This window comes from Haplochromis burtoni, unplaced genomic scaffold (assembly GCF_018398535.1).
Source record: "Haplochromis burtoni strain Fernald_Lab_line unplaced genomic scaffold, NCSU_Asbu1 Contig_598, whole genome shotgun sequence".
Classification (NCBI taxonomy): domain Eukaryota; kingdom Metazoa; phylum Chordata; class Actinopteri; order Cichliformes; family Cichlidae; genus Haplochromis; species Haplochromis burtoni.
In genome coordinates this window covers 37,287-49,481 of record NW_024582959.1, presented here as the reverse complement: position 1 = coordinate 49,481, position 12,195 = coordinate 37,287, and the positions used below count along the sequence as shown (strand labels likewise).

General features: G+C 38.4%; 1 protein-coding gene across 2 annotated transcripts in view; it reads left to right on the top strand.

Moving 5' to 3' along the window:
• b4galt6 (UDP-Gal:betaGlcNAc beta 1,4- galactosyltransferase, polypeptide 6) overlaps nucleotides 1-12,195 on the top strand; it is a 27,505-nt gene that overhangs the window by 5,459 nt on the left and 9,851 nt on the right. The window contains exons 2-5 of one of the 2 annotated variants that reach the window (XM_014329614.2): nucleotides 874-990; nucleotides 7,159-7,272; nucleotides 7,390-7,571; nucleotides 8,587-8,703. In XM_014329614.2, the coding sequence (XP_014185100.1) occupies nucleotides 874-990; nucleotides 7,159-7,272; nucleotides 7,390-7,571; nucleotides 8,587-8,703 (530 nt within the window). The remainder of the gene's footprint in view (nucleotides 1-873; nucleotides 991-7,158; nucleotides 7,273-7,389; nucleotides 7,572-8,586; nucleotides 8,704-12,195) is intronic. The other variant, XM_005948408.3, reaches the window with a different exon arrangement.

Below are 12,195 nucleotides of genomic sequence, written 5' to 3'. Positions count from 1 at the left end.
GCAATTAGATTATTTTCCATAATCGTTCAGCCCTAATTCAAACATCTTCAGGAAAGGGGCTTCAGTTGTCACGCTGTTAATATCAAGCCGCTCCTGAAACAGATGATATCAGAAGTATCTCACTCACAAAGTCAGCTGTTGCTCAGTGATCTAAAGTCATTTTTTAAGATAAAAGTGTATTTTGTGTTCGATTTGGAAATCAAGGTAATGGAATCTGGAAGAAAAGTAGAGCTATCAGGAGATTTTAGACTTCATGTGTCCATCTGCTGACAAATTTTATTAAGATGGTGATTTCCTTTTTCAGCAGGACTTGAACAGAACTACCATAACTACCCAAAGGTTTACTGACTATATTATTACTATATTATTACAACTTCCATTAGGGATTTCTGGGACTCTTCACCATGTAGTTTTAGAACTGAAGAAGCTTCTTGGATAAGAAGTGAAACATCTTAAAGAAGTCCAGTTGCTTTCTTTCAAAGCTCCTTAGACTGCCATGACTTGGATGACTGAGAACCTATGCAGACATATATGGTGGAGGGGGGGGGATTTCATCAGTGATCTAAGTTCCTTCTTATTAGATTTCGTAATGGACAGGCAGACAGATTAGGTCAGGTGTGAGTCTCCATAGACTATGATGTTTGCAGAGGACATTATGATCTGTAGTGAGAATGAGAGTCTGGAGAGGTGGAAGTATGCACTGGAGGTAAGAGGTGGGCAATAGCAAAAAAGGATACCAAGAAAAGTGAAAGCAAAGATTTACAAGATGGCAATTATTAGTATTTAAAAGTTTGAATGTGTAATTTTTTTTTGAATTTATATAATTCACTAAGTCAATAACACTAAATTCTATATGTCTGCTCTTTCCATCAGCCAACACATACTTCTTCATGGTGCAGGCTCAAGGCATCATGTTGAGGGACAATGTGAGGACCATCGGCCAGATGATCAGATTGTATACAAACAAGAACAGTACTCTTAATGGGACAGGTGGGTTGTATAAGTGCTCACTTTGACTTTGTATCTAGCCAAGAAATGACGTGTCAAAAATCAGTATATAGTTTAAAGAGTGTAGAGCAATTGTTTGCATAATGCTGACTGTACAGACATAGCCACTTAAAATTGCTGGGTGGTCTGTGACAGGACTTTAACAGATCCTTGCCCAGTTCTTGGCTGATCCATGGCTGGTACATAAGCAGGATTTTTCTATCCACTTCTTGGATCTACATGATGAGTTCCACAGCTTTAGAAGTAACTCAATAACCTTTTAAAACTTTCTTGATTGACAATGAGTGTGGCGGTAATCAGGCCTCAGTGTGGCTAGAGAAATTGAACTCAGCTTTCCAAAGATGTGATACACCACAGATAATTTATGTTAGAACAGGGGAAAGCAATCACGTTTTCCACCCAGAACCATTTAGTTTTTGTGTGTTTTTCCCTTAATACTAAACGCCTTCAGTTTGAAACTGAATTTTGTGTTAACTTGTGTTATTTTTGTAATATTAAATTGGAGATCATCTGGGTCTTTATGTCTTTAAGACATTCCTGCAGTTCATTATTTGGTGTTTTAAATCTGGCTTCATGGATGGATAAGTTTGGGTTTCATCTGCATAGAAGTGAAAAATGTATGCTTAGGGAATCATGTAATAATATAAATAGAATTTGTCCTGGCACTGAACCCTGTGGAAACCCATAATTAACCATAGTGTGTGTGAAGAGTACCCTCCATTTACATGAACAAATTATAGTCTGTTAGATAGATTTGATTCAAGCACTGCAGCAACGTAACTTTAATACCTACACCATGATCTAATCACTGTAATAAAATATTACGGTCAACATTATTGAACTCTGCACTGCTATGCTACTATGAGTCTGCTCTCAGAGACCATAAAACCTTTAGTAACCTTCACTGAAGCCGTTTCTGCACTGTGATGACCTCTAAAACCTAAGTGAGACTCTTCAAATAACCCATTGCTTTGCTGATGATCAGTTAGTTGTTTTACGACCATGTTTTACCATTTCAAGAGTTTTTGCAATAAAAGGAATGCTGGAGAATAGCCTATAAAGCCCTTTTTCCATTAGTACCTATTTTGTTCGACTTGGCATGGTTAGCCACAGTTTTCAGGGTTTTCCATTAGGTCACTTACTTTTTAGTACCTGCTTGGATCGCTTGGAACCCCAGGCAAGCAGGTACTAAAAAGTAAATGACCTAATGGAAAACCCTGAAAATCTGATATCGTCAGACGATTGGCTGGTCATTAGCATCACTTGATGAGTTAGAAAATTTAAACTGTCATTAAAACCCGGCAACGAGGGAAAAGGCTGCAAAAGACTACGCCATGATCCTCAATATTGACAATAAAACAACAGATCAAGCAGGTATATCAGGAGGTATATTCTTTCCTCAACCTCCACCTTTTTTGTAGCCTTCGTGTCACATATTATTTACATCGTGGGACGTTGCAATGACAAAATCCATGCACGTTAGGTAGTACTGGATTATAACGGAAAACCAGTTGATCCAAGTGAAGTTGTAGCGATCCATGGCGAGTCAATCCAAATAGGTACTAATGGAAAAGGGGCTTAATTAGCAGACATCTGGGTCAAGTGATGGCTTTTCCAGTAACAGTTTAACTACTGCCAGCTTGATGGCCTGTTGTACATAGCTGATTAATATAGATCGGTTGATTATATTTAAGATTGTAGTTGTGGGCCACTAGTGTGTCATTGTTCAGCTGGCATGGGTGGTGAGGCAAAAGCTAAAGAACTCATAATCATCACTTATAAGGTGACAAGTGATGCCAAGATATACCTGGTAGGGCAGGGCAATATGGCCAAAAATATTTATCGTGATATATATTTGAAAATTTGTGATAATGATATAACTGACGATATAATTGACGCGAGACAAAATACTTTACAACTCTACAACTTTATAGTGCAAAAAAACCCCATCAATGTATTTTCACTTAAACAAGCAGCTGCTTTTTATGTGGATTAAAGTTATATAAAAATTTAACAGTCCAAATGCAAATTCCTCGCTGACAGTTTAACCAAAAGGCATTTCCAGTGGAAATTGGCCTGCATATCCTGATCCTCATAACCATTTATAATATATCCACAAAACTTAAAAAGAGGTTATACACACACAATACGGTAATATTATGTTGAAGCACAGTACGTATCACTCCGCGAGGCTCCTGCCTACGGTAGCCGTAATGCTCCGACAGTCCATCAAGCGGTGCTTTGGTGTGTATCTGACGGACGAAAGCCAAACCAGTTCCACACCACTGAAGTTGCACCATTTTTACAATCCAGTTCTGGTTTGTCTGTTTCATTCAACGATCCGCTTTTACCCTTCTCATTCTTCGTTGCCGCCATGCTTTTTCCGCCATGTGCGTATGAAAACAAAGGCACTTCTTATGTGCGTTTTACCCATATTCTATCACGATATTTCATTTTCTTATCATTGCCTAACGTTATACTGGTATTACCGTGAACGGTATGATATGGCCCAGCCCTAATACCTGGTATATTTAAGGTTTAATTAATGGTTGGACTTTTTAGTCTTGTAGGAATGGGGTCTAAAAGACACGTTGATGGTTTGGAGGAAGTAATTACTGAAGTTAACTCAGAAAGACCAATTGGAGAAAAGGAGTCTAAATAAATATTAATGATATTGAAAGTAGCTCTAGATAATGTTACGTCTGTGAGATGAGTATTTGTTTTCTCTAATGGTTACTATTTTATTTGTAAAGAAATTCACGAAATCATTACTAGTTAACCTTAAGGAATGCTTGGTCACAAGAGCTTTTGTCAGCCTGGAGCAATCGGTAGGGATGGGTATCGAAACCCGGTTCTTGTTGAGAACCGGTTCCCACTGTTTCAATTCCTTGGAATTGTTTGCCATTTTTGCAAACGATTCTCTTATCGATTCCAGTCGCCCCGAATGACGTCACCACGTTGCGGAGCGTCATTTACCTGGCAGGAAACACGGCGCCTAAGCGGCTCAAACGCTCAAAAGTTTGGTTATACTTTACGAGAACGGATGACAACAGGGCAACTTGCAATACTTGCAAAGTAGATATTTCATTTAAGGGAGGAAACACTACGAATATGCAAAAGCATTTGCTCACAAAACACACGATGACCTTAAATGAATGTCGTGTTTTTAATTCCGCTCCGGACTCGTGAATCTCAACCCAGCAGCAGCGGTAACGTTTGCACGTCCTCTCCCGTTAATGCGGCAGGTAAATAATCAACTAACAGTGCATATTATGTTAGCGCGATCTGCCTTATTACAAAACCTGCCATTACTGTGCATTTAGGTGACCATGATGAGAGAGACAGAGAGTCTGGCTCAGATGCTGGCAGTTCTCGCTGCAGTCTACCGGTAGCGTCTCCTTTCAGGCCAGGATAGACGAATGTCACCGAGCAGTGACTAAGTTTGTGGTAAAAGGCTTGCACCCATTTGCCACAGCAGATGCCCCCGATTTTCAGTAAGTGAATGTGTTTAATTGTAGGCAGGGACATTACTGGATATTCTTGTGTAATTGCTACAGAATAATTTATGTTATACTTTGTTATTGCTACAGAAGAATATTTATTTTATTATTTTACATTTACAATTTTTTTTCCTGGGGACCCTGTGACACCCCATTGAAGAGCCGTAGGCTGTGGATCTCTTAAGATCTCACTGTTGGGTTTGTAAGGCCATGTTACTCCTAAATTTCTATCTTGTTCAAAGAGAAGATATAAAACAAAGTTCTGAGCTAATCGACCTTAGTGTTCTCCTTTTTTAAAAAGAATCGATAAAGAATCGAATCGTTAAACAGAATCGAAAATGGAATCGGAATCGTGAAAATCTTATCAATACCCATCCCTAGATCAGGGACCAAAACCAAGCTTCTGATTTGTAGATGGCCTGCTCTCCTGAGCTACAGCCACGCCTGCAACTAAAAATTATTTTGGTTCCAAAGTAATCTTGTTGATTTATTTATTTATTTTTGATTAGTCGATTAGTCCTATTCTATGCTCCAGTATATACTTTATCTCACCTTTTCAAGTCTGCCTACCTGTTAAAATAACCTTATTGTCTCTTCCCACAGCAAACTAAAGTAATCACCCATGAAACATTAATTTGAAACTGATCAGCACCTGCCATGGTACAACAGATGAAAATTAACCGGATGGCTAAATATGACATGTTAAATTTGATTTTAAATGGTCATTAATATGCACCACTAATACTTCAATTGAAAAAAAAAATCATACTTCATTAATTATCAACTGATTGTGTGAATCCTGTTAATTGTTCGAGCTTTTTGTTGAATCACATCCATTCAAGAGTGATTCAAGAGCTCATCAGCTCTCCTATCACCTGATTGTAGATTGTAGGTTGTAGCTTCATCAATCTTGTTTTTCATATTTGCTTCCATTGAATGCAGGGCAAAAGTTTTTATTTTATTTGTGGGTCCAGATAATCGTGGGTCTAGAGCAGCAGCAGGTTTGCTTGGGTTATCATCTTTGATGATGACTTTCTAACCTCAGTTTTATCTGAATTAAGAAGCAGAACATTAGAGTTCATCCTGGTCTTTATGTCTTTAAGACATTCCTGCAGTTAAACTAATTGGTGTGTGTTATCTGGCTTAATGGATGGATAAAGTTGGGTGTCATCTGCATAGCAGTGAAAATGTGTGCTATGCCTTCTGATGATACTGCCTAATGGAAGCATGTATAATGTAAACAGAATTTGTCCTAGAACTGAACCCTGTGAAACTCCATAATTAATCTTAGTGTGTTAGTAAGACTCTCCATTTAAAATGAACAAATTGGAGTCTATTAGATAGATATGACACAAACCGCTGCAGCAAAGTACCTGTAATACTTACAGCATGTTCTAATCGCTCTAATAGGATATTATGGTCAACAGTATCGAATGCTGCACTGAGGTCTAGCAGGACAAGCACAGAGATGAGTCCACTGTCAGAGGTCATAAGAAGATCATTTGTAACCTTCACTAAAGCTGTTTCTGTGATGAGCTCTGAAATCTGATTGAAACTCTTCAAATAAGCCATTCCTCTGCAGATCATATGTTAGCTGTTTGACAACTACTCTTTCAAGTATTTTTGAAATGAAAGGAAGGTTGGAGATTGGCCTATAATTAGCTAAGACTGCTGGGTCAAGAGATGGTTTAAGTAATGGTTTAACTACTGCCAGCTTGAAGGCCTGTGACACATAGACGATTAATAGAGATTGAAGCATTAATTAATGGTTGGACTTATTTGAGCAGTCTTGTAGGAATGGGGTCTAAAAGACATGTTGATTGTTTGGAGGAAGTAATTACTTCCTCCAAAGTCAGAAAGATCAACTGGAGAAAAAGAGTAAATAAATATCAATGGTACTGAAAGTAGCTGTAAGATAATGTTACATCTGTGAAATGATTATGAGTATTTTTTTTTCCTTTAATGTTTGGAAGTTTATTTGTGAAGAAGTTAATGAAGTCATTACTAGTTGATGTTAAACGGATGGTTGGCTCAACAGCGCTCTGACTTTTTGTCAGCCTGGCTACAGTGCTGAAGAGAAACTTAGGGTTGTTCTTATTTTCTTCAATCAATGATAAATAGTATAAGGTTCGAGCTTTAAAGAGGGCTTCCTTATAATGGAACAAAAGTATTTCTCCAGGCTAAATTATGATCTTCTAAAATTGTGATATGCCATTTTCTCTACAACTTCTGAGTTATCTGCTTTACTGTGTGCATTTGAGAGTTATACCAGAGTATGTGTAGAACAAGGTGACTGTGGCCTGTAGTGTAACGCTCGGTAGCAAAATCCCCAGTAAGACTAGGAAAGATGCCGAACTATTCTATTGTATTGCTCTGTTTCATTGAGTCACACAAGCAACACTAATCACATTTAGTACAGAAGAGGTAGTAAACTTGTAGTACTGGATAACAATTGTACAACAGCAACCGGTTGCGATTGCCTCAGTCATTGTTGTTCATAGTAGTGCTTTTACTTCTTCACTGGAACATTAAGTATATCAATGAGCCAGTGAAAGGGTACTACTCTGACGCATTTAGCATTTGCTTCGGGGGCCATATTACTATGTAGCTGGGATAAAGTTGTACCTTATTTTGGTTGTTTATACTACAGATTATCCTGATGGCACTAACTCCAGTGAATACCTGGCCCAACCAACTACTTACCTCCCTGAGAACTTTACCTACGCTCAGAACCTCCCTTGCCCAGAACGATTACCTTCTATGAGTGAGTACATTGATATCAGAAGATAAGTGTTAAAGTGGCTCAGTAAGATTTTGGGGGGGAAAGGGGAAAAATATATTTTGTTGTAGTTCTTTTTTTTTTTTTTTTTTTTTTTTTTAGTTTTTCATTCCAAGTATATTTGTGGAATAACCTCCCGCTTAAAAATAATCTCCTCAGAGGGCCTTATGGAAGTAAATATGACAGAGGTCCCTATGGAGGTGATAGAAATGAAGTTCTCCAAGTTTTTTGGCGTCGAGTTTGGAGGCCAGTGGAAACCAAAGGACTGTAGACCTCGCTGGAAGGTGGGTTTTACAAGTCTCGTAATTGTATATTGTAAAGACTAATGATGAAACGTACTAAAATATTTGTATTGGCTGGTATGGCTTCTGGCGGAACTGCAGCTATAGATGATTGTAGTAATCAAATAATCTATCAACTATTTCATTGATTAATCGAGTAATTCGGGAAGAAAGGCATTAATGACAAATAAGTGAATCCAGCATGTGTCACAAAAAACAAACCTTTTGATTGTGCTTATGTGGCATATTAAAATGTAATTTTCAAAAATAAATTTAGTATCTTGACTGGAAGTTGGAAGCCGGAAGTCTGCTTTTCTTTTGGCTTTGGATAATTTTTTGATTCGCCTCAGTTGTGGTGGTATATTTAGCCAAAATGATCACCAATTCTTCCATTTCCAAATTTGTCCAGATAGTTTTCTTGGCTTAAAGTGGGCTATATGCAACAGTAAGCATGTGAAGTGTCTATGATGCCTTATTTGACTCTATTGAAAGTGTTTTCCTATTAAATTAAATTAAATTTAAATTGAATTAGATTAAGGAATAAAACATTCAAACAGTCGATGAACAGCAAATCAGTGACAGTAAAATTAATTTTTGTTCAAACCATGTTCTTTACATGGCACGAGAGATTGGTATTCCTGCTTTGTATGTTACTATTAGTAAATACTCTTGTGGTTGTTCATGTCACATAACCAAAGAAATATTTTACTCTCACAGAGAATAAAAGTAAAGATGGTATCCATGTTATGCATGCTAATACCTTATTCTACTATAGATATAATCCTAATGAGTTTCCTACAAGAAAGCATTTGTTGATAACAGGCAATAAAAACTCCCTTTTAACTGAAGGAAAACTCTGAAAGATCCAAACTCAAGGTGGACAGGCATCTGCCACAAACTTGGTGGGGTGAAAGAGGAAATGAGTAGTGAGAAACTATTACTGAGAATATTTGTTGGGCTACTAACTTCAGTTAATAACTGCACATTGTTGTGCTGATTCTTACCCTGACACCTATAGGTGGCCATCCTTATTCCATTTAGAAATCGCCATGAACATCTTCCCATCCTTTTCCAACACCTTATCCCCATGCTTCAGAGACAGCGACTGCATTTTGGCTTCTACGTCATTGAGCAGGTACAGTGAGTTGTCTGTTAATTGCACTGAAGGGTATACGGTTATTATTCAACTGAATGTGATTCTTCTGAGCTCAGCATGTGCAAAAAGCATTTTCCAAGGACTAGCTCCCAGTGAAAACCAATTGTAGGGATGAACCATTACCACATGACATTCTTGATACTAGGATTGCAACTTTTGATTGTAGTAATCGAAATAGCAACAATAAATATTCAAAAGTCTTTCAAAGTGAACTTTCCTGGTTGGGTTAAACTTTGTTGGGTTAAATGTTTTCTAAACTAGTTTCCATTTTAGAAATTGCAATGTTTAACTGCATACATCTGCCAGAAAAGTAAACTCCTTGATTGTTCCATATCATTTTTTTAAAGAAAACATTTTCTTAAATCCAAAAATATGTAAATAAAGTACAGTCAAAGGTCTAAGTCAAATATAATAATAAATATATGCAATAGATTTTTTTTCTTCCTTTTCAAAATCCTGTTCTGTCTGTCTAAGGCAGAATGGGGGGGGGGGAAGTAGAGTGGCAGGGGGTAAATGGATACAGATCAAGGACAACCGGGCAATCGGCAGCCCCCAAGAGTACCTAAAACCTAAGGCCATGCATCTGGGCGATATCTGTGCGCATGCATCTGAGCAGGAGTAGGACGGGTGCCCACAGCCAAAGGGTGGGAGTCCCAGACAACCAGAGGTCACGGGCAGCTGACTACACTAGAGGCCGGCCACCCTGGTGGAAGCAGGGTCCCAGGGCTCCAGGCGCACAAGAACTGCCCGATACTCACCTTCATCTATGTGCAAGGCATATAGGGAAATATTACAGCCGACCACCCCCACAAAGTAATGGGATTGATCAGTAGGGATCAGAGAGGAACAAATTCATTCTTTTTTTTTCTTTTTCTTTTTTTTTTTTGAGGAAGCAGATGTTCTCTCCAGACTGATGTGATCTATGAGTACATATTTTTTTATATATCCAGTTCATAATGATAGTTTTCTTAGCAATGCATAAGAAATCAATCAATCACCTTTATTTATAAAGCACTTTAAAACAACCACAGCTGACACAAAGTGCTGTACATTGGAACCATAAAATAAAATTACATAAGATATAAATAAAAGCCAAATAAAAAGAAAAAAAAATTAATTAAATAACTAAGTCTCACTGAGGTTAAAAGCCAAAGAATAAAAGTGGGTTTTAAAACGTGATTTAAAAGTGGACAGTGAAGCGGTCTCTCTAACTTGCAAGGGCAAATTATTCCAGAATTTAGGAGCCATGATAGAAAAGGCTCTGTCCCCTCTGAGCTTCCTCCTGGATCTCAGTATGCCCAGGAGCAGCTGGTCAGCTGACCTAAGAGACCTACAGGGTGTGTGGGGATGAAGAAGCTCAGCGATGTAAGGTGGGGCAAGATTGTGAAAGCATTTCAAAACAAACATAAGAATTTTAAAATGAACTCTAAAAGACACAGGCAGCCAGTGCAGTGAGGCCAGGACAGAGGTTATGTGCTCTCTTTTACGAGTTCCTGTTAGGAGTCGTGCAGCAGCATTTTGAATCAGCTGCAGACATGAGAGCAACGACTGACTGACCCCCACATAAAGCACTTTACAGTAGTCCAGGTGGGAAGAAATAAAAGCATGGATCACTATTTCAAGGTGCTGCCTCGAAAGAAAAGATTTTGCTCTTGCCAGTTGCCTTAAATGATATAAACTGGACTTCACCACTGCTCTGATTTGGTTGTCCAACTTAAAACCAAGTTCAGTAACAACAAGTTTAAAAGAAACTTCCAGAGGTCCCAAATCTGCAGAGGAGGACTCACTGCAGATTTGGGTCCAGTGGCAAATAAATTTGGCAGTCATCGGCATAATGATGAAATGCGATCCCATGCCTTCTAAGGATAGAACCCAGAGGCAATAAATACAGTAGTGGCCCTGAAATTGAGCCCTGTGGGACACCACATGACAGAGGAGCAGAGGATGATTCGGAACCAAGAAGGCTGACAGAGAAAGTTCGATCTGACAAATAAGACTTAAACCAATGAGTGCAGTGCCACCAATACCTACTACATCACTTAATCGAGAAATTAGAATATTGTGGTCTACAGTGTCAAAAACAGCAGTTAGGTCAAGCAAGACAAGGACAACATGGTTACCAGAATCGCATGCCAGAAGGATGTCATTAAAAACTCTTAATAACGCAGATTCTTTGCTATGAGTAGTTTTAAAACCTGATCGAAAAACCTCAAAGATGCCATTATCATCTAGAAAATCTTTCATTTGACTAAAAACAGTCTTCTCTAAAATCTTGGAAAGTAAAGGCAGCTTGGAAATAGGCCTACTTTGCTAAAACTGAAAGTAAGGGAACATGTCACATAGATCAGTGTTTCCCAACCTTTTGGAGCCAAGGCACATATTTCACATTAGAAAAATCACATGACACACCACCAAACCAAAATGTGGCAAAAAGCATATTGATAATATTTCCCTGCGCACCAGGTATCGCTGAATTGGCTCGGTTTGTCCCCAGTATACCATTTTTGAACACACAGTGCTGTCGGCCAATGTTAATTTGGCCGACAGCACTGCACATAAAACTGTACACAACGGTAGACTGGTGCATAATAAACAAGTGAATAATGCAAAAAATAGAGATTTCTTTTATGGTAAACTGAGAGAGAGAGAGATGTGCAAGAAGTGTGATTTTTTTTTTTTTTTTTTTTTTTATTGTGGTGGAAGCAAAACAGCGAAGACAAAATTCTTGACAATGTTTTTCAAATGTAAAGCGTAGTTTTGATCTTCTAATGCTGCTGGTTCAGTGAATTCTGGTCACAGTGATGAAACCTGCAGCTTCAGAATGTGTGAGATATCTGCTTTCAGCACCGATGACGTGTCCGTGTACGTGACCCGACAGTTGTTTTTACATCTGTTTGCAGAATCTGTTTACCTGCTCTTTAATCGTTTGCTGTTTTTGCTGTTTAGTGGTTGTCAAAATAGTTTTGTGAGCTTTAATCTGAGATTCTGATGTTTCTGGTAAAAGCCCACCCCTAGTAATTGTCCTACAGACATGTCTATTATGTAAAAGTAGAAAGAGACGTATGTGTAGATACAGATCAGCTGACTCAATACAGCCATGCCGTGTTGTTTTAGTAGTGATAAACCTGCTGCTGGCAGAACTCCACGTGCAGTGTCTAAAAATCTTTATGCAGGATTTCCAGGAATGCAAAGCGTGCGTCAAAGTTGGACTGTTTTTTTTGTTTTGTTTTTTTTTTTGTTGTTTTTTTTGTCTATGGACACCAAAATGTCGTCCATGTCGCCATTTGGTGGAGAAGCTGGTTCTGGTGAGTTTTCAGGGGGGCTTCAATTCGAGCACCTTTTTGCTCCAGAGGATACACCAAACATCCTTTTTGCTTTTTTCCTCATCAGTACCAGCTATACTACTACTTCTTCTCATGAACTGCTCTTTGTGTCGTCCCTGACCAGGACCAATTTGTCATGGGAGACACC